Here is a 24,820-nt window from a genome sequence, read left to right on the forward strand (position 1 = left end):
TATCTGGGATGTGAGGGAAGTGAAAAAGAAAACCGTTGATACACATTTGGCTAATACCATATTTCCCTGGGGCTTCACCTCCCACATGCTCAATTAGTTGTTAGGCTTCGAGGGAGGGATGCAATGAAGATCGGAAAAGAACCCGAGCTATAACACAGTTCAAGACTGTGACAATGGCACATTCAAAACAGCACCTGACAGAAGCAGCTGTAGGTATCTCCAAGTCATAAAAGTGAGGACTGCATCTACAGTATTCCCTTTGAGCAGTGAAATGCTGACAAATTACAATTTCAGAAGAGATAAGAAGGTTGACAGATCACAACCATTTCTAAGGCAGGATGCCACCAACATCCTCCTCCATCATTCCACCATGATAGCGCTCCTGGTAAGACAGTAGCAAACCTTAGAGATTGTGTTTTGTAATGGTACTTTCCACAAGCTGCTGCTAAAAATCTCTTCCTAATTTCACAATTACAACCACGAGTACCACTATTCACAAGCCCCACTGCCCGTGCCTGTAGGAAAGTTGCTCTTCCCCCAAGAGCAGACACTACTGCCCCATCCTCCTCTGCATGCACAGTCCTCCCAACTCACCTCTAACTACATGGAGAGGAAAACACCATGAGAAGTGCCTTTATGAGACTGCAGCTGAAGGTTTTGGTGGCTACTAAACTTATGAGAATGAAATGATCTACTGCATGGAAATGGATTTCCATCTACTGGATGGAAATTGGAAAGTATACTGGTCTCTATGGGTAGGATAATTTTTACTCCTTACAAGTATAAATATGGAGCTTAATCAAAAGGTACTCAAACCCACATTGTGATTCCGACTATGAAGACATTAAATTACTTGATTCCTCCTGCCTGCCAATGCCAGAAGTGGGTTTGGGGAGTATCATAACCTACAATCTCAGGAATTCTTTAACTCTCCGGAACTTGGTGGCAGCACATTGTCCCAAATTCAGCCAGCTCAGCAGGGCATGAGTATTGTTAATACCTTTATGTATATCCATGCCCATGATTATACACCCAAGGATATGGTGCAGCAATTGTGCAGGCCAGACTCCCAGTGGGTCTAAGACAGCAGGACACAGAGGAGCTGCTTGCCTTATTGCCATGAATTGTACCCTAAACTGTATTAGCTGGCTGCTGTGTCTCTAATAGGTGTAAAGCTTTGGCCATACATCTGCTTGTGCAGTGAACAGCCCCTGCATGTGAAAGTTGAAGCTCTCAGGAAAAAAACCCCTTCTAAATTAAAAAATAAAACCCCTGGGGATAGAACTATATTGTGAGCTTATGAATCTCTCTTCCCTTAATGCAGTATATCAGGCCACAAAGGCAATATTAGTATTTTCTACAGCAAAAAAGGCATCTAAGGAGTCAGAGCCAACAGCTTTCAAAACATCCCGAGCACCTGTTTCGGACTTACTTGCTTAATAATTTTCCTTTAATATATTATGTTTTATATTATATCCTTCCTGTATAATCTATATATGGTGGTTTCATCAGGGATCCATCCCTCTTCATCTCATCCAAGCATGCAGCTGTATTGATGCTATGGAAAGCTGGTCACATCATCCCACTTCCAGCCTTAAAGCCCTCATAACCCAAGTGCTCACAATACCTGGCAATAACTGTATCTTGGCAGAATAACTGTTTACATTTGACACTCATTATTTTAATGCAGAGCTGAAAGAAGTTTCTTTTCATTAAACTATGTAATTAGGGGTTCTTTATAAACATCCAGAAAAAAAAATCTTATCTTGTCTTAGATGAAGAGTTTTTGCGTCCTTGACTCGAATCAAAAAGCATCTCTTCTGGCAGTCTCCCACCACACTCATACATCAGCTGTTAAAAACATCTTGAAAGGCACAAAATGAAATGAATCACATCTGGAGCCAATTTGGACATGTTTTTGTTTTCTAAGCAGTATTAAATTCAAACCAGTATCTTGAAATGATGACATTAAATCAGATCGAAATAATGAGAAATGGCCCCATTAGTACCATGCTTAGTGTCTATATATTCTTACCTGGCATCATAACTCCTAAATACCTGAATGAAGCTAACAGGTCACAAAATCAGGACTAAATTAAAACTAAAGGCAAGTACATCACTGAATAGCTAACCAGCCTGCCAGACAACAATGCCTGTAAGAGGTACCATACTTGAACATCCATGCAGGTCATAGCTACTTGGACCAGACAGGAAACATACCATATCTCTGTAAAATCTATAGGTTATCAATTGCTCTTCAGTGCAATTATTCAGACACAGCAAATATACTAGTCTATAGAATCCACCCAGTGCATGCAGTTTGTGAGCTGTGCTTATTATGAGAGGCTCTGCTTTATTTGCACAGTCCTCAAGCTTCACACATAAAATAGCTGTTTCTTTGATACTGAGGGCAGCCAAAGGCAATGTACAAGTGCACGATGCCTGGCAGCATTGCCGTTCCCATCTTTGATGCTCAAGGAAACAGGAACGTATGTACATTGCTCCATACACCCAACTCTCCTCCTACCACCTTCTTAACAGGCTCATATACTGAGGATGCGACCCATGCCATGCCATGGCACTAGGACCCACCACCACAAACATGCCTGTGAATGCAGCCACTGTTTCCTCCAGCTTCAGCCTTCAAATCACCATGATCTTCTCAGAGCTGTCTTTGGTTTGAGGTGATTTAGATGTGACTTTTTAGGGTGGCAAAAACATCCTGGTGGTGTGATGCATCCTGGAGAAAAGTGTGATGCTGAAAGACATTCTCTAAACACCTTCATTAAAAGAAGATCTTAAGGACTGAGAGATACCATAAATCCAAGCTGCACAGATCTCTGATTAAGGTTTGCTGCATCATATTCTACAGAAGAACGAAAATGGTTATAGTCTGCAAATAAGACTCCCAAGATGATAACGGGGTTGTGCTTTCGATGATAAATTCAATTTAACCATCAAATGGGAGGCAGGGCTCCACGCTGGGGGTGCTGTAGGGGATGGAGGCACCTGGTTCAGGCACAGACCTCTTGGAAAAGGGATGAAATAAAATGAGAAATGATACAGTCCTTCTATGTCTTAAAAGAAGGAAAAAGGAATCTGTATTTCTTCACAGCTGTTGCTGCTGATGTGCCCAACCTGCTCTACAAGATGTGCCCATCACACCCAAAACTAAAATGACACAGAGCTGAGAGGGAATAGGCAGCAAAAAAGCCACAGGTAGGTCAGGAGCAGAACAGCCTGGCCTTGGCCTCCGTCCATCCTTCAGAGTTCTCCTGCCCCAGCATTCATCACTCCTTACTGTCTGTGGGGCTGGAAAACCAAACCTAACCCAGCCAAGCAGCGACAGCAGAAACTGCATCTGGGGACAGCATGTCCCAAATGCCTTCCTTCCCTACGGACTTCCAAAAGGAGCAGAGCGCCCCTCTGTCCCTCTCCTACCAAGCCCTGGCACCCACATGGGGTGGCTCCTCCTATGGAACTGCACAAGTAAGATGTTCCCAGAGAACTGGGACTTACTGAGCTAATTACCAACTATCTTCACTCATAACGCTCCTTCTTGTTAAGTTCTCCAGTATCTTTTGCCAAGTTCAGCTTTGACTTCCCATGGACAACCACAACAGGTCCTCAAGCCTGTGGTCTAGGTCTGGGCCTTTGTTGATAAATTTGGTTAAAATAGGTCAGAAAGCTCAAAACACATTACAGAGGTAGCTAGCAGAGAGCACAACACATTGGTGTCCAGTTGTTGCAAACCAGCTTTAAACAGTCCACAGTATTAGCAAGACACTGAGGACTACCCTATGGCCATCACGAAACTCCCCTCTGAGGTCACACCACTGAGTGCACAGAGCAGGAATTCTTAACGGATTATTGCTTCCAAACTGTTGCTTGCACTGGTATCTCCCCTGGCAAACCAGGGAGATAAAAAGCCCACAAGGATATGCTGATTGCTTTCTGTATCAGCATGTGCATTACCTTGTGTCTGCAAGGAGCAGCTATTGCTTTGTTTTTCACTTAATTCAGAGATATCATCAATAGCTTCATCTATTTGTGGCACCAGAAAACAACAGAAGGTCAGCCAGGGCTGATACCAAGCCTCTTCCATTGATTAGCTATTCATAGGATCAGAAAGAGGAAGTCACACAGAGGGAGAAGAAAAATCACTGCTCTTAGTTTGATTAGAAAGATGCTATTTTCAAAATGCAAAGACAAAACCAAAGAGCAGGAGCAGAGCTTACCTGATCAAAGAAATTAAAGAAATACTACCATGGCCATTAGTTCTCATGTTTCAGATCTGTTTTATTCCCAAGACCCCATGGCTTCTCCAGGGATAACATAGGCAGGCTTTAGCTTGCACAGTTCAGATAATCTGGTGAGCTCATGCCTAAGGATAAACCCAAACAAAGTTTTTTTTCCCCAAGCTTCACCTTCAGGGAAGGCAGCCTCAGGCTGGCACCATACAAAGCACCCCAAAAGCTGCCATTCCCCAAAACCAGAAACACACCACAGGCAAAGTTGAGTTAGGGCTGCGTTTCTTGAAAGAGCCACCATATGCCCCTATTTTTACCCAATTTGAGCACTCGCATTCAATGATTAAAAGTACCCAAATCTCTGCAATAAAACCAGCTTTGCACAAAACAGCTGGTATTGACTTGAGGGGTATTTTCCCTCAAGTCTTCTGAATGCTAATGCCTATTTGTTTAAAGTGTAGGACAGCTCTGAGGTAGAGCACAGCTAGAGACAAGGAGTCATTCATAGCAGAGCCTGAACTGTCAGTGAAGTAGTTTAATTAACCCATGGACAGTAATTCTCTTCAAAGTTTGTTTAAATCAAAAAAGAACTTTTTATAAGCAATGTTACTATTTAAAGAACAAAAAACATTATCGGATCTCTGACATACACATGAATTCAATCAGGTATTAGGGAGAAGCTCTTCCCTGTGAGGGTGCTGAGGCGCTGGCACAGGGTGCCCAGAGAAGCTGTGGCTGCCCCATCCCTGGCAGTGCTCAAGGCCAGGTTGGACACAGGGGCTTGGAGCAAGCTGCTCCAGTGGCAGGTGTCCCTCTGCCCATGACAGGGGTTGGAGCTGGATGAGCTTCAAGGTCCTTTCTAACACAAACTGTTCTATGATTCTTGTGCAGCACACAGCACCAGCTTTCTAATTCCTTCACTTTTGTTATTATACTTCAAAGACAAATGACAAAACCCAAGTAAACCAGCCTGCACACACTGCCCACAAATATAAATGCATTTAACTGCAGACAGGTTCTGTATTGATTCTGCAAACAACTCCCCCTCTGACATTAACGGGAGCTCCATGCGCCCATCTCGCAGGGACCACAGCATCACCACTGCCCTTTTCATTTGGATACGCCATGATTCAATTAGACCTGAGAGCCAGGGAACAACCTTTTTCATTTTGTAATATGCTGAAAACAGAGTATTTGCTCTGACATGGGTTTTAAACTATTCCCCCCAGGCAGAGCACGGGATTATGTGCTAATTGCAGTCACTCTTTGAGATGCCCCACAAGACAGATCTTTGCCACTAAAAGGTTTATTTTTGTAGGCAGGCTTGAGAGGGCTCATTATGAGTGATCACCAGATGTCACCGATTCTTCATAAAATACAACTGAAAGAATGTTTTTCCCAGCGAAAAAAAAGCAATCTACAACCATAAAAAGTGTAACAAGAGCCATAAATAACACCATTCCGGAGTACTTTTAGCCACATTGTGCTTCCCTTGCTCTATTACGTACCGAAGCCAATACCTACTGAAACAGGAATGAGGCATTCTAGTAACAGCAGCACTAATGACAAGCTCTCATTAACAGATACCACACTTCACTCCAGCCTCCAAGAAGATGATCAACACACCTACAGCAGAAAATACAGCTGAGATTCAGCTCAAGCCCCCAGCAGCCTAGAATTAACCCCATCCATGGGAATAACATGACACTGCAACTCAGCAAAGCAGAACAACTGGGACCGGGACACACACCTTTACCTCTTTTTAAAGAACAAGAGTAGGGTTAAAAACAAATTATTGAAATCAAGTTTGTCACACAAACCTATGTGTTTTACCAGAGGAACTCCCTGAGACAAAGGTATGTCACACCAGTGCAAATTAAAAGCTAACTCACCTGCAAACTCTCGTTTCTTATGCTGGGGAGTAGTCTGAAGACTAGGAGCAGTTTCCCATTGCCAGTTTTCCCTTGGAAATCCAAGCTAGGAGGTTTCCTGAGCTAAATGACACACTTGAGCTGCTGTATCGCTATCCCCATTTTCAGATCTCAAATCAAATTTGGTCACTTTGTTTTCATTATCAGCATGGAGAAGTGTCTGAGTGATTGCCATCCAACACATATTAAGACATACATCACTCATCCTCATGCGCAGTGACACCGTGAGTATGCAGTCTGGCACTTGGAGCATTTAATATGTTTTTACCTCTGGGTTGCTTCAAATGAAAACCATTCTGTGCACAAACTGTGCGTTGCTCACAGTTCTGTCAGTCCTATTTATTTCACAAGCAGTTTAGGCATGACGTGAACCAAGTTGCTGGTTCAGATTTTACTACGAGCTATCAGTGTCTTAAGCAGACACCATCTATATTCACTTTCATCCTCGCACCCACTGACTCACGCTCCCAGTGCTACAGTGAGAGCACAGCCACAGCTTCAAAATCACCTCCACGGCAGAGTTGTTATTTGGGCACTGAGAGAAACCCAAACTCATCAGTAGAAACGTTCAACTCATGACATTCAATGGGCAAAGTCAGAAGGAGCCTCAGCTCATGCTATACCATTGGACTGCACAGGGGATCATTGAGACCCAAACACTGCCCTTCCTCCGCGTGGCAGACTGCCTCTTAGGCTTTCCTTTCCCATGGCCAAGCATAGGCAAGAGATAGACCGGCTTGAGCTGAGGAAGTATTAGTGTCCATAAGAATTTGGGAATAGCTACCAGGACCCACTGAGGTATTTGAAAGCCAAAAGCTCCCCAGACTGCCCACCTCCTTCCCACTGAGCTCCCTCAGGGACAACTTACTCCTGCCAAATAATTCCATTTTAACAGAGGCTGATTTGAGATAAGCCTCGAGAATCAATTGGCAAAGCTTCATTGTTATAGTGAGGCTTACAGAGAGATTAGGAATTATTACCACTTTGTCTGAGCTCACTGTGCATATGCCATTGATCTGCAGAGGGAAAAAATGATGCATCAGCTGCTTCTTTTCAGGCTGTTCTGGGTTCAAAACATGTGGGCTCCTTTGCAAGCACCCAACCCAAGCATCAGCCCTGGCTCTACCACAGACCTCAGCACCTACATTCCTACTCCAAACACAGGGCAAACTGCTCAGCAAATGTGCTTTAACATAGGCTATGACCCCTGGCTAGTATTTACATGGCCACAAGTCCTCAGAAGAATGAGAAAAATACACTTTCAGCTGTGGGATATGAGCAATTAAATCAGAACCCATTAAAACGACACAGCATTAGATAGAGTGCACAACCCTGTGAAGTTACTTTGTAGTAAGAATATATCTGGCTATTTCTAGATGTGAATTAGGCTGGGGATAGAGATTTATCTATTTAATCTTAAGGGATTTCTGCAGACAATGTTTATGGGCAGTTACTTAACCAGGTAGATTTGACTACAAGATACAAGCACACGTTTTACACAAATACACATATCTACATTTTGTTCTCTAACTTACATGTACATTCACTTTTACATGCATTTATTGCAACACAATTGTTGGAGGCTGCAACAATTAGGGCTTCATCCAGACATAATAAAATACAAAAGCAAGAAATTAAACCCCAACTTCAGCAAAAGTTGCACGAGGTCCCAAAGCCCAAACCCAATGAGAAAACCTATGTCGTTACAGCACATAAAAAAGTATTTATTTGTACTGCCTCACACCCATGTTACTCTATGGTGTCTTTAACACACACACACACACACACACACACACACACACACACTCTCAATACCAGCACTTGAGATTCCTAAAGGTGCCAACAAGAAATCTGGAGAGGGACAGGAGCATGTAGTGACAGGACAAGGGGGAATGGCTTTAACCTGCCAGAGGGGAGACTGAGATGAGCTTTTAGGCAGAAGGATCCTTTCAACCCAAACTCTTCTGTGATTCTATGATACACGATTTTGGGTGCAATCAGTTTGTGTGTGCAATAGATGATAGATCCAAGAAAATAAATCCTCCTCCTGAGACAGTATTAAAGCATCATCTCCTGCAACACCCTTCCTCTTGCCCTGCATGTCTCCTCACCACACAAACAGCAACTGTCTATAGGAAAATCCCCATCTTCTGCTCCCCTGGTGCAGCTCTGGCAAGTACCCTCAGGCTTATTTAGCCAAGATGCTTCCCTCCAGCAGACAGGACCTCCCACAACACGGAGATGAAAAAAGACAAACGTGGTAACAAACAGTGAAGCAGCAGCAGCCTCCCCTTGATATTTTGATGTCCCAAGCATAAGCAAAACCTTCACACACCAGATTTCACCCTTCCTGCAGCTCCTGTCACAGAGCCAGGGCATGCACCAGCTTTCTTCCTCCCCAGGCATGTATCTTCTGCTATACACAGGCAGGCTTTGATGTCTGCACTTGACAGCCAGCACACACCTTCCCCAGCACCCTGCAGATGAGCTTTAGGCTTTCCTCCACTCACTGCTCCGAGGCCCCACAGAGCCCCGCTTGGCTGCTCTCAACAGCAAACCTCTTCTGTTGCCTGCTGAGCACCAGCAAACGCTGCTGTGGTGAGCCTGGCAAGGAGCACGGCTTCCAGCTGGGAAGTCTTCAGGTCTTCCTCACATCACAGATTGGATTTGCTGCTGCTCAGGAGTTGGCACAGCTCTACTGTTCAGCTTACCCAGGAAAAATGCAGTTTCCCCACTTTATCCTCAGTGCAGTTTGTGATACAGACTCACCTGATTCACTGTGACTACACAAGCACCTTCCTGTTCACAGACCTAAACACATAGACACAGAAAGGTTCTCACGATGCTTTTGTTCATCTCTGCATGCCCTATCCACAAGAATGAGTTTCCTCTTACACTAATGAGAAAGAACTTGAGGACACATTAATTACACCAGGATGGGAATATTCCTTTTTGGATGGCAGCTTCACCAGCAAGATCCCAGGACGAAGAGGAAACAATGCTCCACATTTGCTCCCCTCCCTTCTCTACTCCAAGTATCTTAGATGCCTACACTGGTAGTTAAAGTGACTTTGTCTCTTAAAGTCATCAGGATGTACAAGTAATCCCTGAAGGACCCAAAGTCACAACAGACACTTGTACATGGTCCATGGCGGCTCAGCCCAAACTACGTGTGGTTAGAACCCACTGGAAGTTGTGCCACACAACACCTTGCATCCTACAGCAACACTTCACCCTCACTCCCTATAACACCATGATTTCCTACCTGGGTATTTTTTAGAGTAGGTACAAGGTTGTTTGTTTAAGGCTGTCCACAGCAGATGGCAGAAACTTGGGAAAACTGCCAGTGTTCCCTGTTCAAAAGCTGGCTACTAAAGCTTCAGGAGACAGCCATTAGCATCTTCGTTTGCAACTGTCGCATAAAGAAATGACACAAAAGGGACACAGAGGTGGTTACTCAAGTGTGCAAGCTTTCTAATTCAGAGGATAAGTGCTTGCTTTTTACCAGAACAATTAGGACACATTTTGAGCAGCAAAATGTACAGGGTTGGTTTACAATGCTCACCTGCAGCTTTTAGAGGTTTTTCCATTAGCATGAAAGGAGACTGTGCCTCTTCCTCCTCTCCCAATAAACAAGGAAATCTCAGTTTCTGCCCCAAAAGAGCAGTAATGCCAAAGATGCCTTGAAGCTGCCACTGGGTTGGGGACACTGAGCTCCTCCACCAAAGCACAGGATGCTGGGGAACAACCAGTAACACTAGAGATGAAAAACCATGGAGAGGGGAAAAAGAGGCCTATGAGATAGCAGGAAAAGGATGGGGTTTGCATCCAGAGTATCCCACCTGCCCACCAAGCTGCTGAACACTCGCCACCTGTCTGCTTCTGGTTCGGAATGAACAGCTTGAAAACTGGTGTGTAATATCAAACTCTAAATCAGTGCTTCCTGCTGACATGCCATATGCCATCATGTACTTCAGTAGTCACCAAAAGTGTTAACAGCAATTACTCAGAAATTATTACAGTTTATTCAAGCAGAGAATCCAGACTCAACTCTTCCAAGGCATTTCTTTATAAACTCCATTTCCCCACAAATTTTCCATCTTATTTTACACTCTTTGCCTATTTTAATTTTACTTTGTTTTAAAATGACAGATTTGATTACCGAGGTATTCACCTGCAAATGCTGTTCTGAGGGGCGATAACTTCACAGAGCTCAAATTCAAAGGTACAAGTTACTCTCCTTCATAAACTTTTCATTTTTTTATGGCTTAAAAGGGATTTAATACTTCATCAAAATTCTGAACATCAGTACCTCACCTGAATACACTTCCCAGCAGTAAATTCTCCTAACTGTTCCCTGTTTAGTTAAGGATGAAAACCCTTGTCTAACAGTAATAGCTACAGAGTGACTAAGACCATCCCGTAATCAGTTATTATTGATCAGTGCTGGGCTACTTTAATAAACCCTATGCTAATGCACAGAAGAGCTTGGCATTTGTGTTGAAGAAAGTATTCAAACAGTAGAAGATCCCCTGGAAAGATGGACTGAACAGCTCCAAGAAAAACTGGGAATGCTATGTCCAGTAGTACATGGGAACAGAGAGGTAGGGAGGTGACTGAGCATCTTCTAGATTGCCCCAGGGTACACAGCAAGAAGACATAAGAAGAAATAAGAGATGATGCTCTTGAATACATTAATGGAGAAAACACAACCTTCTCAGAGTGAATTTCATCACACAATTGTGCAAGAGACTGCAAAACACCAGGATGAGGAGGGCTGGCAGAGGGCTCCAGCAAGAGACAGGATTCCCCATGGTAGCCACTGCCAGAATAGGGATGAAGATGTACCTGCTGTGTAAAACATAAACATTGGCTATAGGGTGCCCCATGGTCTGGGAACTAGCCCAGCTTACCCTTGTGCCCTGTAGGACAACAGCAGTGGAAAAAAGTAAGTTTTAGAGGGAAGCTGAAGCTTTTGTATTATTACTGCAAATTTCATCACACACCGCTGAATTTTGCAATATATGAAGCCATAAAATGTATTGAAGAGAGTTCAGCTGAAGGACTGTACCTAAATTAATTTTTCATACTCAGAGGATATCCAAGCAAACTTTATAATCCCAGCCTTCCCCATTGGAGAGCTCTCTGTAGACTGCTTCCTCTCCTGCATGGTAATATTAAGAGCTAGAGGTGAGCAGCTGAAGTGCTTTACACTAAGGGAGCCACAACTGCTCTGAGATTGCAGCTGGTCAGGATGCTACCTTCTCTCCAGGCTTGCCCAAGGCTGGATGCCTCTGCGCAGCCATCATCTTCTGGGAGACGGGACACAGACTGTTTCCAGGAGGCTGCAGGAAAGGGCAGTGTAACATGGCACTGTTAGCACCCCAGGGTTTAAGGTCCCTCCAACCCAAACCATTCTATGATCCCCAAATGCTACTCAAGCTCCTTCTCCTGCCCCAGCCTCTGACTGCTTTTCCACCCAAGCACAGCATCTTCTCAGCATTTCCTTGGTTCAGCAGAAGCAGGGAGACTCTCTTGTCTCCTGATGCTCTTTAGAGCACTTGACCACCACACCTGGGAATAGCATCCACAGGAAACCAATCATGGCACAAGAGTCCCTGGATGCCCAATGTGGATAGAAATCTGCTCCAAAGAGCCTTTTTCAGCTTGCTGGTAGGCTCCCATCAGTCAGTGCTGGAAAACTCATTCATTCAAGTTGATGCATATAAAAGTAGATTTATGAAGAAAACACATTTTAGTGCATGCCCCCCCCTCTCTCCCCCAAGAACTGGAGATAAAAATAAGGGATCAGAAGGAAGAGCCCATTCCTGTGGGTTTTCTCCAGTGGCAGAGGTAGACCTGGTGGGCTGCAATCAGCACTGACACAGGCTCTCCCTTGGATGAAGCAAGCAAAAGTAATTAATCAAGTAGGAGCTACTTAGACACTAATTAAAACATCCAATCAGTCAGAACTTCTTCAAAGCAGTCTGCTTAAAATAAGGGCAATAACACCCAAGCTGAAAATAGCCTAGTTTGGGTTTATTTCATGCTTTCCACCTAATACTGCCTGCCTGCCAGGCTGTCCATCTTGCAGGTAGTTCCATGCTGGATCTCTGGACTGGATCCTGGATTGAAACTGCTTAGAAGATCCCTTATCACACGAACAATATACAGAGAAGTGTAAATCAGTCTAAAATAAGGGCATGTCAATTCTCTCTGTTTTATGCTCACAAAATCTATTTTACCATTTACCTGCACCTTCTGCCGTATCGATCAACAGCACAAAGACTGTGGCAAACACAGAGTCAGTGGGAGCAAAGTTCCTGTGACACGTGGCACTGGCTTGACAAATACCTGCTCAGGTAATCTGTCATCTGCTGTCTAAACCTGGACTAAAGTACAGAGGAATAAAAAGGTTTCAGTTGGTGCTGGATTCCTATGAACAGCCTTTACTGACAATAAGGGATTTCCATCACTGAGTTCCTGCTTTCCTCAGAGATAACTAAACTGCCAGTGGAAATAGAACAGCACTAAACCAATAGCTCATGTTTTATGTATGCTGTGTTTTTTGCTATGAAACATCCAAGGTTTGCTTTTCCCTCCTGTAACAAGTACCAAGCCAAATACAATAACAGAAGGGAAAAATCAGAGCAGCATCTTTCAGAGTGCTCAGGAGTTTCCTCACACCCCATTACCTATCACTGATCTCAGAGCAGATGATGTATGTCGATGTTAAGTGGTTTGGGGTTTTCTTAAACCTTTAAAAGCAGATTAATTCATGTGCTAACATGTACCTTAGACACAACTTCATGCAGGATATAAAGGCAGGACTTACAGAAACTAAATCATAGATAAATCTCCACTTTACTCAGTATTTGAAATGTCCCAATAGGGATAAGCCTCACTCAGCAAGGCTTCAGACACCTTCCTCATACAAAAGCCCATTCAGACTAACAGTAAGTTAGAACATTATTTCTACAACAGTTTAAAGTGTTTTGTTCAACACCCTAAGCTAGATTTTAACCTTTTAGAACAAGAGTTTTTAGGTTTTCCAATGCCATCACTCAAAATCCAAATACAAACATTATTCCCTCTGTTGCCAAGACACAAGTTACAACCATCTACAGAGCCTGCATGTAACTTCCAATGCCCCTCCAAAATCTTTCTGCATTTCAACTAAATATTGATACAGCTTTTTAAAACAACACAAACATTTGCAATCCTATTCTCATTTCCTTTTAACTTGTTGATTCCAGGTAGGTTTTGCCATCAAGCACGGCGCTGAACTTGGGTAAAGCCACTCTGGGTTCTCATACTGCAGGATACAGCTGAGGACACAGCCTGAGTGTCCCGACACTGGCACTAATGATGCTCTTTTCTATGCTGCTCTCATTCTTTTATCTTGACATACATTTGTAGGGGAAAAAAAAAAAAAGAATAAGAAATAAGCAGGAAAATCCATAGCAGTGAAGAAAAAAAGTTATACAAGAAATACAATATTCCATACAAAATACATACAAAGGTTTTGCATTCCCAGATCAATATGCTTCATGAAACCTTTTGCAGATGTGGCTCTAGGCTGTTTTCTGATCCAATGAACATTATGAGATGATGTGAGCGAAATGTCACTAAATAGGTTAAAGATATCTGGATGTGCAGTAATTCTACCTGATTACTTGGAAATGTCAGAGTTCCCCAGCTCCTGGTTGGGGATGATGGCTTTTTCTGGAGCCTTTCTGAGGAGTAAAGAGACAAGATTCAGGGATTCAAGGCTGCTCCTTTCTCAAATCAGGTTCCCTTTGTCAAAGTGCTCTTTTGGGATAACTGTTAGTATTTTATGTATGTTAATGTCAGGAAAATTAAGTTATATTACTACACTCACAGAGCTCAGGTTACCAAAGACATTCACTTATGTAGATGAGATAGTACAGATCAGCTGCCTTTACAAACCAGATCCACTCTCATGGCCAGAACAATGTTGAACAGGATAATGAAACATTTCTGAAACACTCCTCCCAGTCTTGATCTCTTGGTACTGGATGATATTAAGGTCCTTTCCAACCCTAACTATTCCATGATTCTATAATTCAGACCAATGAGGAAAATTAAAAGGAGAGGGGAAAAAAAAGGCAACAGTGTTACTGAAACCACAAAGAAAAACTCTTTGAATCATTCCTTTTCATTAGGAAATAGCCATCAATTTGAGCAAGTGGCGAAATCTGACTTCAGAAAGAATACCTGTCAAAAATGCTATTGGGGCAGAAAGGCTGCCCATGCCCATGCCACCTCTTGGAAAGGAAAACGAAGCCTTTCAGCTTTAAAAGAGCCAAAGGAATTAGCTGTAACTGATGAGCCCAAAGCCGCAGCCTGTTCACGTTTCTAAAGTGAGCCCAAAGTAACTGCACTGCAATTTTCACCAACCCATTATGTAAAATAAAACCCAGCTGAAAGCCAGTGTGGGGCCACAAAATGCCTTCATTATCTTTCAGTTCTGTTCCAGTTAAAAATGCAGCCAAAATCTCCTGGGTCAGGGGGGGAGGTTTTTGTCTTAATGGCCTTTTACTTCCTCAGCACTGCACAGCTTCAGCAAGATTCGCTGCCAGTTTGTTTGGACCTAACAAGCTGTTTTACCATTAAAGCAAAACACAATGTGTCCAGGAATATTAAGCATTCTCCACAGGGCCCTGTTTTACAGTGACTCCAAGGATGACAATGCCAAATTAGGAGTTCAAGACAGATGTTTTCCAGATGTGCTGAGCGTCTCACATCCGAGTTAGATGTGGAGTTCTTCCAGAACGCTACCAAGTTGTGCCTGCTGTGTTTAGATAGGCAGTCCCCTGAGTTTCTGCTTCTGGGAAAAAGCCACATACCTCCCATGCCTCCAGCAGGGTGAAGAATCCAGTGTGATGACAACCATTGTATGGAACAAATTGGAAAGCAATGGGAAGCTGTGGATGAGAGGTGCAGCACTGTGGGACTCCTCCACTGTGCTGCAGGACCTGGCCAACTGAGCAAATCACATGAAAACCATCCAGCATCAGAAACCTGCAGATGATCAACGGCTTCAGCAGGCTGATGCTTTGGTAACGCAGAGTTCTCTGCTCTTGGGACAGATAGGAAAGTGCAGGAGGCAGATGCCAACCTGGCAGATCAGCAGCAGACGTGAACCTGAAACAAGGGCTATGTCTATCAGAGTACATGACCTGAAGAAAAACCTCTTGGTTTGGATTTAGAGCATGGATTTTATGCTCTAAAGAGTAAACATTCATTACTCTGACCTCCTTTTCCCCAGGCAGGCAGCCTAAGTGCAACTCACCAGTGGTATTGAGCCCCTGGGAAGGAAGAGCTCCCTTTCCACACACCACTGATGCCTCTATACATCTTAAACCACGGAGTTTTTGGGAGGGAGATGAAACTCCACACTGAGTCAACAGAAATCTCCCCTCCCCATTCAGGAGCATCCCTGAAGCCCCTGTCCAGAAGGACCAGAGCATGTAATGCAGCAGAACCCAGCCTCTGATTATCTTTCAAAACTCTTCACACTACATGGGACTCCCTACACAAACCCCTTTATTTCTACATCTTTCCCTCTGAAAAGCCTCAAGTGCAGGTCTGATCCAAAAAGGGCCAAATATCAGAGATTCCATCAAGCCCACAAGTGATTTTGCCATTGCTACCAGTTTACCTACAAGGCATCCAGGTGCTATGCCGAGGGTTAGCCACACATAACCATCTATCAGCCTTTGGATGAGTTTATTCATGGGCAGGTTCTGAGAATCACATTTCCAAACAAGATTTGCTTTAATTGGCTCTGCTGGTCCTCCCAGAGGAGCACTAAGATGGGGCTTCCACAGCAAGTAACTGCCAATACAAAGTTAAATCCAGTTTTCGACTAATATTCAGGAACATTCGCTTCCTGGCAGCATTCCTGTTAGTAAACCAATTTGCTAAAATATTCATAAATAGCAAGCTAAAGGGCCATGGCCACAGCCAAAATGCTTACATATGAAAATACAGCTAAATATTCACTGCAAATGTTAACACAGGGTTTGGATTGCTCTAGATTTAATGAGGGAAAAAAGCCTTATAATGCCTGGCAATCAGCACCATGGTTTCCAATGGAAAACCTCTGGTGAGGAGATGGACTGGTGTTGGAGAAGGGCCCCCAGGACTGACCTGAGCCCACGAGGTCTTTGCACATGCTATAGCAAAGCCTTGCCCAAGCTCTAATAGCAAAGCAAAAGCCTTGTGTATATTTTGGAAGTGCTCAAATTCTTTCCCTTGAGCTTCTCTGCATCTTGATCACAACCCTTGGAGCAGGATAAATAAATACCCCCCCCCCCCCAACAAAGCTTCAGATATTACTCTGAAATAATTCATTTGGTAAACTCTCAATTGAATTGCCAGGACGGCAGCCAAAAAGCAGGCAAGGAGGGAAGAGGAGAACTTTGACAGACCCTGATTGCAGTCATTGCAGGGAGAGACAAGCCCCATGCATTTTACACATCTAACCTCTTACAGGAGAGCCTTTGTTTGCTGTTTCAGGGAAACCAGCCCTCACTCACAAGGAAAATGAATGTCTGCCTTTGGACTTGACACACCAATGAGCTTTTTACCATGGAAGTTACATTTCAATATAGCCATGAACAAGTTTCTCCTCCACATTGTGCAGTCCTTTCCTCCTCTGATTTTTTAACTGAAAGAGGAGGAATGAGCTGGGGCTTTCTCCATCACACACATTCATTACCATGGGCATTGTTTGGTTCAGTAAGATCTCTATGTGACAGAGGCTGCAATTGCATTTGCAAAACTGCAGTATTTCCCTTCCAGAACCCCAAACCTCAACTTAGGGTAACTCTTCGGAGTTGCGTGGCACCTGCGTGGGTTTCACAACCTGCACATCCAAAACAGCACAACTCCATTCTTCTGGACATTACACACCACAATCACACCTCTGCTGGCCACTACCTGCTGCACCCCTGCTTGGGCACAGGGATTCTGTGTTCAGAAGCTCCAAGCAATCCATGCCCCTTATTCACCCCTGCAAAAATCTATTGGAAATACAACACTTCCTATAGGAAAAAAAATAGGAAATGCCAAAGGATTTTATAGAGACAGGGGCCCTAGAATTGGGATCATTTAACAAGAGTTCCAATAGGAGTATTTATGACCTTCAGAAAATCACTGCCTCTCCCCTCTACACTGCAATTCCTCCTCTGTAATGGGTGGATTGTTGTTTTCCTGGCAGGCCAGGATGTTGTGAGATTTAATTCATTAAGCTTTGCAAAGCATTCTAGGACACTTTGATGGAAAAAGCAAAATATTATCTGTAAAAGCCTCCCATTTAAATCTCACCTGGAAACCTTCCTCTTGCTTCTTAATTTGCAATTGATCCCCACTCAATTAGAGGTAATGGGATTTACATGTACACTTGAGTAGCGCGGCAGACCCCACAGGAAAGTGCCAGCAAGAGCATCGGTGCTAATTCACATGAAGCAGCCAAGTGACTGGTACCTCCAGCTCAATGAGCCATGCTTGGCTGAGGCATCCCTGGGCTGCACAGTGACAACCCAAAGCAGCACTGGGCAAAGGGATGGACACTGATCTACCCATCACTTCAGCATCCATCCCTGTGCGAACACTGCAATGGTGGCACTTCACCATTCACATTCCTCTCCATGACCCAGCTTTTTATCCCCAAAATAAATATTTTAAATAGTGTTCCCCTGACTTCACAACACCTCCAGTAGGATTCATACAGTTCTGGTGTCCCCCCAGTGTGAGAAGGACAAGGAGTACCTCAGAGATTAAATACGGGAGACTGAGATGAGCTCTTAGGCAGAAGCTCTTCCCTGTGAGGGTGCTGAGGCGCTGGCACAGGGTGCCCAGAGAAGCTGTGGCTGCCCCATCCCTGGTAGTGTTTAAGGCCAGGTCGGACACAGGGGCTTGGAGCAAGCTGCTCCAGTGGAAGGTGTCCCTGCCTGTGGCAGGGGTTGGAGCTGGAGGAGCTTTAAGGTCCCTTCCAACACAAACCAGTCTGGGACTCTACTATTAGCAAGAAGTGCCTGTTAAATCCTTGAGCAGAAAGGGAACAAAGGCCGGTGGAAGCTGCCACTTAACTGAACCTGCAGCACCCAGCCTGTTGGTATTCCCCAGCACTGAGAATTTCAATTTGCTCCATGGATTTTTATACTGAGCATCCAGAAAAATTAGCATTTGTGCTGAATAGCTTTTAATCAACTGTTCTGTTCAGCCTGGAGAAGAGAAGGCTGCGTGGAGACCTCATAGCAGCCTTCTAGTATCTGAAGGGGCCTATAGGGATGCTGGGGAGGGATTCTTCATTAGGGACTGTAGTAATAGGACAAGGGGTAACGGGTTGAAACTTAAACAGGGGAAATTCAGACTGGATCTAAGGAAGAAATTCTTTACCGTTAGGGTGGTGAGGCACTGGAATGGGTTGCCCAGGGAGGTTGTGAATGCTCCATCCCTGGCAGTGTTCAAGGCCAGGTTGGACGAAGCCTTGGGTGCCATTGTTTAGTGTGAGGTGTCCCTGCCCATTGCAGGGGTGTTGGAACTGGATGATCCTTTTGGAAGGTCCTTTCCAACCCTAACTGTTCTATGATTCTATGATTCGCAAGTGTCAGTCCTTTTCATCTTTAAAGCCCCTCTAAATCTCCTTGCCTGAGTCTGCCCTAGCCCTAAAATTTATTTTCTGTTTCTTTTTCTACATTCAGTTTCCAGTACCCTTTATCATAATGTAATCACTTTAATCTTTACTCCCCATCTTTATCTTTTAACCTCTTCAGTTTTCTTTTTAAAGCAATTTCTTGGTCTCTCTCAGGGTTTGTTTTGTAAAACCCAACAAAAACTAAAAAACCCTTCGCCTCTGACTTAGCACAGAGATGGAGATGCCCCATGCTTCAAGTATGGGTTAAGCTCCCAGATTCAAATGCAATAAATATTAACCTGATTTGCAGAGAACTGAGGTGGATACTGAATCCAGACTGCCATCAAATCAGGACAAGCATGTGTCAGATGCAAACAGCACACACAAACAGGTAAAGAGGAAAGACAATCATCCCCTGGCATACTGAGTGTCCTGTGTCCCTGTGTCTCTTCCCACATCCTTAACATTTATTCCCCATCCTACTCTATTTCCTCTGCTTTCACTCTCCATCGCAAACACTCAGGCAAAGCATCAAAGGAAGCTTCATTATCACCTCAGCTTTCCCAAGATTGCTGCAGTGAAGGTTTATCAGTTCCAGGCTTTGAGCTGGCTCAGCAGATGTCATCCCCCCTAAAGAACAGCGAGAGCTGCATCTCATTTCTCTGCCCTCAAACACAGCAAGCTGCAACTCTGGATGCTTTAAACTGAGACTGTCTCATGGTACCATTGTCTTCTTTGATGCCACAGAGTTTTAGGCCATGCTTTTCTATTTTCAATGTGTAAACAGTTCCCTAAACCCCTTGTTTAATCACCTATCACACCCTTTACATTCATGTACCAAACAGTGCTTGATGATGGCATAGTCCTCCAGGAAGATGAACAGGCTGCACATTGCATTAACCATGGGCTTTAGTGACTGCAGTTCAACCAGAACACCCAGAGTTATGAGGGGGAAAGGAATTAGGAAGAAGAATGCTGAATTTCATTGGTGGTGTTAAGATGTTCATACTGCTGCTGAAATACCCTTTAATTCCTTTGTTCACTAGTTGATACATACTATGAGGCTGTTTGGTTTTATGGCAGATATTACAGCCATGCACATCAGGACTGGCAAGTGGAGAAGATTTATAGACTGGTCCTTGAGATGAAACATATCACAGAGACCAAATAAAACTGTTCACAGGGGCCCCAGTCATGACCACTGTAAAAACCAAACTTTACACAATTTCATATTAAAAACAAAAGGCCACCTTGCCGCTACTCCTGCATTCCCCAGATGGCCATTGCCTCAAATTGGAGCTATAAAAACCCAAGGAATGCTGGACAGGGATCACTTTAGAAAACACCACTTTTCCCACTAGCTAGGAGCAGACTGGCTCAAGTTCACATCCTCACATAAATCAATGGAATTTCCATAATTTATCCCAAAGATTGATGCAGCCTGTTTATAAGGAGTTAAGCTGTCAATCACATTTAAAGAGGATTCAGCCTGAAAAGCCAGGTAAAATTGATTCCTCCCCAAAAGACTCCGAGGAGGGAGCTGAAAAAGCAAGCATGGGAGTAGTAAGGAATCCCTTTGGCATTCAGAGCTCTGAAGTATTCAGTGTACTGAGAACTGTTCCAGCCCTACAGAGAGCAAACGCATATCTCCACTGTATAAAGCATTTCTCTCTCTTTATAAGGCTTGAATCTCCTAATATATTTACACTGGACACCAAAATGATCATTATAGGCCAGACCTACAAGGTGAAGACCCCAGTTTGCCCCCAAGAGGCATTAATTTCATGCCTACCATGAGCTCCGAATCCTCCTCCCTGCCACCAAAGCAGCCTGTCAGCAGTGCTGCAAAGTGAAATCAGCAAATATTAATTGCCAGCTGGGAAATCTGCCATTAGCTCACACTTAAGATCTTTTTCCAGCTGGAAAGATGGAGTGTGATAAATGGAGCAGATTTCTTTGCAGTCTCGGAGCCAGCCGATGGAGCGGGTTTATCTGTTTTGCAAGCACTAAATGAGCAAAATACCCAACACCTTCTTAAGAGACAGTTCTGAAATGCTATTCACTAGAACAAATGATTTCTGGAATTACCGGCACCAAACTAATACATGGACAACAAATAAAACAGAGGAAATAAACCACCATCACCTGAGGCTGAATTCATATCTGCTCAGCATCACTGCAGTGATGTATCACACGAGTTATTAGCCTGCTAGGGGTACCCCCCCAAGTTTGTAATTTATCTACATTAAAGCATAGAAAATGTTCTGCCAACATAGAGATGATTATCATTTTCCATAATTAGAAAGAAACTTCCTGAAACTGGAGGAAAGACAAATGAGAAGTTGAAAATGAAAGATGCCATTCAAGACCCTGAAATCCTAAGATTATGGGATGATGTGGGTTGGATGATGTCTCAGAATTTAAACCCTTAGTGCAGGGTCAGACCAGGTTGCTCAGGGCTGTTGCCAGCCAGGTCCTGAAGGCCCTCAGAGATGGATGTGCCACTTGGGGAGCCTGTCCCACCACTTGAACATCCTCCTAGGAAAACATTCTTCTACATCTAATCAGATCCTCTTATTTCAGCTTTCCCCTTTGTTTCTCATCCTCCTCCATACAGAGCAAGGCTCCAACCTCTATGCTATATGTGCCTAAATATCATAAAAGAATAAGTTGTTCTCACTCTTCCAATGTGCATACACACTTGCACACATACGTGGTACATACACATACAACCCAGCACATGGCATGCATGTTCGAAGTTGATGGCATGAAATACTGTTCTGAGCAACAGTGAAAGGCTCCAACCCAGCAGCACAACTCTGTGCATAATGAAGAGAAGAAAAGCAGGTGCTCTTCTACAGAGATTGTCTTTCCAAATTCTGTACCAAATCCATACAAAAAAATGCGATGAATATGTTAAATGACCAAACAAATTCTTTCCCAAACCACATAAACGTAAAAAGAGCTTTGCTGTTTGCTTTGTTATCAGTTTACTGAGGACAGACCTGGCTCAGTCAAAGTAGAATTGGAGTATTTGATCTCTGTCATACCTTAAGGCCATCCAGTTTGTCTCTGATAACTGGGTAAACTGGCAGAGCACACAGATGCAATCTGTGGCATCCCTCAGCTCTACTCAGGGACTTAAGCTTTAATTGAACAAGTCAGCTGGGACCAAAACCCACAAAGCAGCCCACTCATCAGCCTGACTGTACTCACATAATTAAACTATCTCCTGGATAGAAAACAAACAGAAAGCGTGTGCCTACCAAGAGATGTACGAGATGCTCATATCTAGCACATATAAGGTTGTTCTCCAAAGTCTTACCCTTTATGCTGCATTCATAAAGCTGCTAGAAACCTGTAGCTTAATTGCTTACTACAAATCTTCTATTCAAAAGAAAACACCATCATTCTATGATTTACAAATAGAAGACTAAAGTATAAAGACATGAAAAGATACGCAGCAGGTTACTCAGAAGCTACATGGCAAAAACAAGGGTTGAAGCCGAATACTCCTATGGAGTCTCACTCTGTGGGATTATTCTGCCCTTAAGGTAAACTTTGCTTTTCTATATTTTATCTCTGCAGACAGTGGTATGAAGCACTTTTTACTTATTCATGCAGGAAGACAAGGGAGTTTGTTTCTTCCCTTCCATAAAGCTGTTATTCTTCTGAAAAGCAGATTTAAGCAGTGCTCCATTGCAAGAGTTTAAGGGTTACTTTAAACTGGGACACAAGACTACTACTTTCTGATATCATTTCATGGCATGTTCAGGAAAGTATTCAAGCATGACATTGTATCATTAGGTATAATACAGCCACTGCAGAGGCACTGATTACTGCAATGAGAACTCATTTTCTTTAACGCTCTATGTGATAAGCAATGAATAAAAACCCAGGCCAGAAACATCATTGTAAGAAGGTGGGATATGTACAGGAATAAAAAAACTGAGGACACTTTTTGGGAGTCAGGGGAAGAAAACTCCTCTTCCTCTTGACTTGCTCATGTGCTGTCCTTCCAAATATGCCTTTAGGTGACCTTGCCATGAACAGCTTCATACAAGGCCTATTGATCCTAGATCTAATTAACCTCTTCAATTTAGAGTGTGCTGTGACAAACTAACCCAGCTCCATCAGCATTTACCAAGTCCATTCTCTGACCAGCTCCTCTGTCCCACCCACAGCCAGACCTCCAGAATAAATGACACAACAGTAATGCTTTTCTGTCTCTAAAGAACATCACAAGGATATATTAATAAGACTCTTTGAGTGGGCTCCTCTTTCTTCAACAGGCTCTTAAAGCATCATGCTAGTAAACGAGAACCTGTGATGAATATCTCTGTGCACAGAAAGCTCCTCAGGGGCTCAAATGCCCAGTGAGCTGGAGATAAAGGAATCATTTTCATATTTGATCACATAAATGTCACTGGATACATTTGCAACAACCTACTCCAATCTTACTGTAAGCATATGGAGTCATATTTGACAGTGAGTTTGAGGTTTACTCTAGTGAGGCCTTTACAAGACCTCTCATTAGAAATAAAATAATTTATGACTTCCTCGACTCCCTGGTGTTTCATCACACACTCTTGGCTATTGCAGCCTCGCTTGCCTTGTGACAGCATGGTACATGACATACAAAATACTGATGGAAAAGACACAGGACTCCATCCCTTTCGTGGTTTGGTGCAATAATGATAATGAAATTTGTTTCTAGCCCAGTAAAGAGCTGAAGATGTATACAGCCTATGGGTAACCAGAAGTGTGTTGGTGGTACACTCTCATTTCATCTCCACGGCTTCTTTCCTTTGCCCAAGCAGGGTTTTGTTTCTCCTTGTTGCAACAAACTTTCTGTAATACCATATACTTTTTCTTAACATCTTTTGTCTTGTTCAAAGCCTTAACAAACGAACAAGATTGTAAAGAAGTTATTACACTGGGAGCTGAAAGCAGTGAGCAACACGACGACAGCGCATACAACGCATAGTGATGTTAATTATTTACCAGTTCCCAGTCTGATCACATTTTGGGTGGTGATGACACTAAGGAGCTTAATAGCTGCATAAAACATTGTGTTATGTTCTACAGCGGCCTAAAGTAAATCATCCTTGAAGAATTTATCTTTTAGAAATAACAGCAACCATTCAGCCATTTATCAGGATTATGGTAAGATGAGGGATGAAAGTCCTACAGAAGTATTTATTTTTAATGATGCCCTACCTTTGAAGAAACAATCCTTGCTGTGGATAATGTAGATTTTCTTCCTCTGTAGGCAGGAGGCTCGATGCACTTGACAATGATTCTCATAAAATTTGCCATCAGATCCACACACGGGCATGTAGCTGGACTTGCAATCCTCCACACATCTGCACTCGGGCTGGTTGGTGTCCTTGTTCACCACACACTTACTGCCCCGGCCACAGTACTTCTTCTCACACGATGCATGCAGGCCATCCTCCCCATAGAGCACTGGGAAGAATAGAAAAGATCAGCATGAGCAATGTTTGCCTAACAGAATCCTAAAATGGTTTGTGTTCGAAGGGACCTAAAAGCTCCTCCAGCTCCAACCCCTGCCATGAGCAGGGACACCTTCCACTGGAGCAGCTTGCTCCAAGCCCCTGTGTCCAACTTGGCCTTGAACACTGCCAGGGATGGGGCAGCCACTTTATCATGTATTAATTATTAGGATAATAAACCCTTGATTTGGTACATTTCAATAACCAATTTCAGATCACACTTCTCCATTGTAAGCAAAACAACCAGCACAGGAGCAGGAGCTACAGTACAAGGCTTCCAAGGCAAAAAGCACAGCCCTTCCAGTAGCAGCAGTTTGAAGAGTGTGCTCTTAATCTGTGCTCCCAGACCTCACTCATCACAACATTAAGCCACGAGTTGAAGATGTTTTACTGAGATGTGATGGACATGCAGCCACTTGTTCTTTCAGGCCTTTGTGAAACTAGACCCTGGAATAA

At 43.5% G+C, this 24,820-nt stretch overlaps 1 protein-coding gene across 1 annotated transcript in view; it reads right to left on the reverse strand.

The window, feature by feature from the left end:
- The window catches only part of FSTL4 (follistatin like 4), a 199,296-nt gene that overhangs the window by 115,478 nt on the left and 58,998 nt on the right, over window positions 1-24,820 (reverse strand). Inside the window, exon 3 of the mRNA XM_034067179.1 lies at window positions 24,069-24,317. Coding sequence (XP_033923070.1) covers window positions 24,069-24,317 — 249 coding nt within the window. The remainder of the gene's footprint in view (window positions 1-24,068; window positions 24,318-24,820) is intronic.

Source organism: Melopsittacus undulatus, chromosome 10 (genome assembly GCF_012275295.1).
Source record: "Melopsittacus undulatus isolate bMelUnd1 chromosome 10, bMelUnd1.mat.Z, whole genome shotgun sequence".
Taxonomy (NCBI): domain Eukaryota; kingdom Metazoa; phylum Chordata; class Aves; order Psittaciformes; family Psittaculidae; genus Melopsittacus; species Melopsittacus undulatus.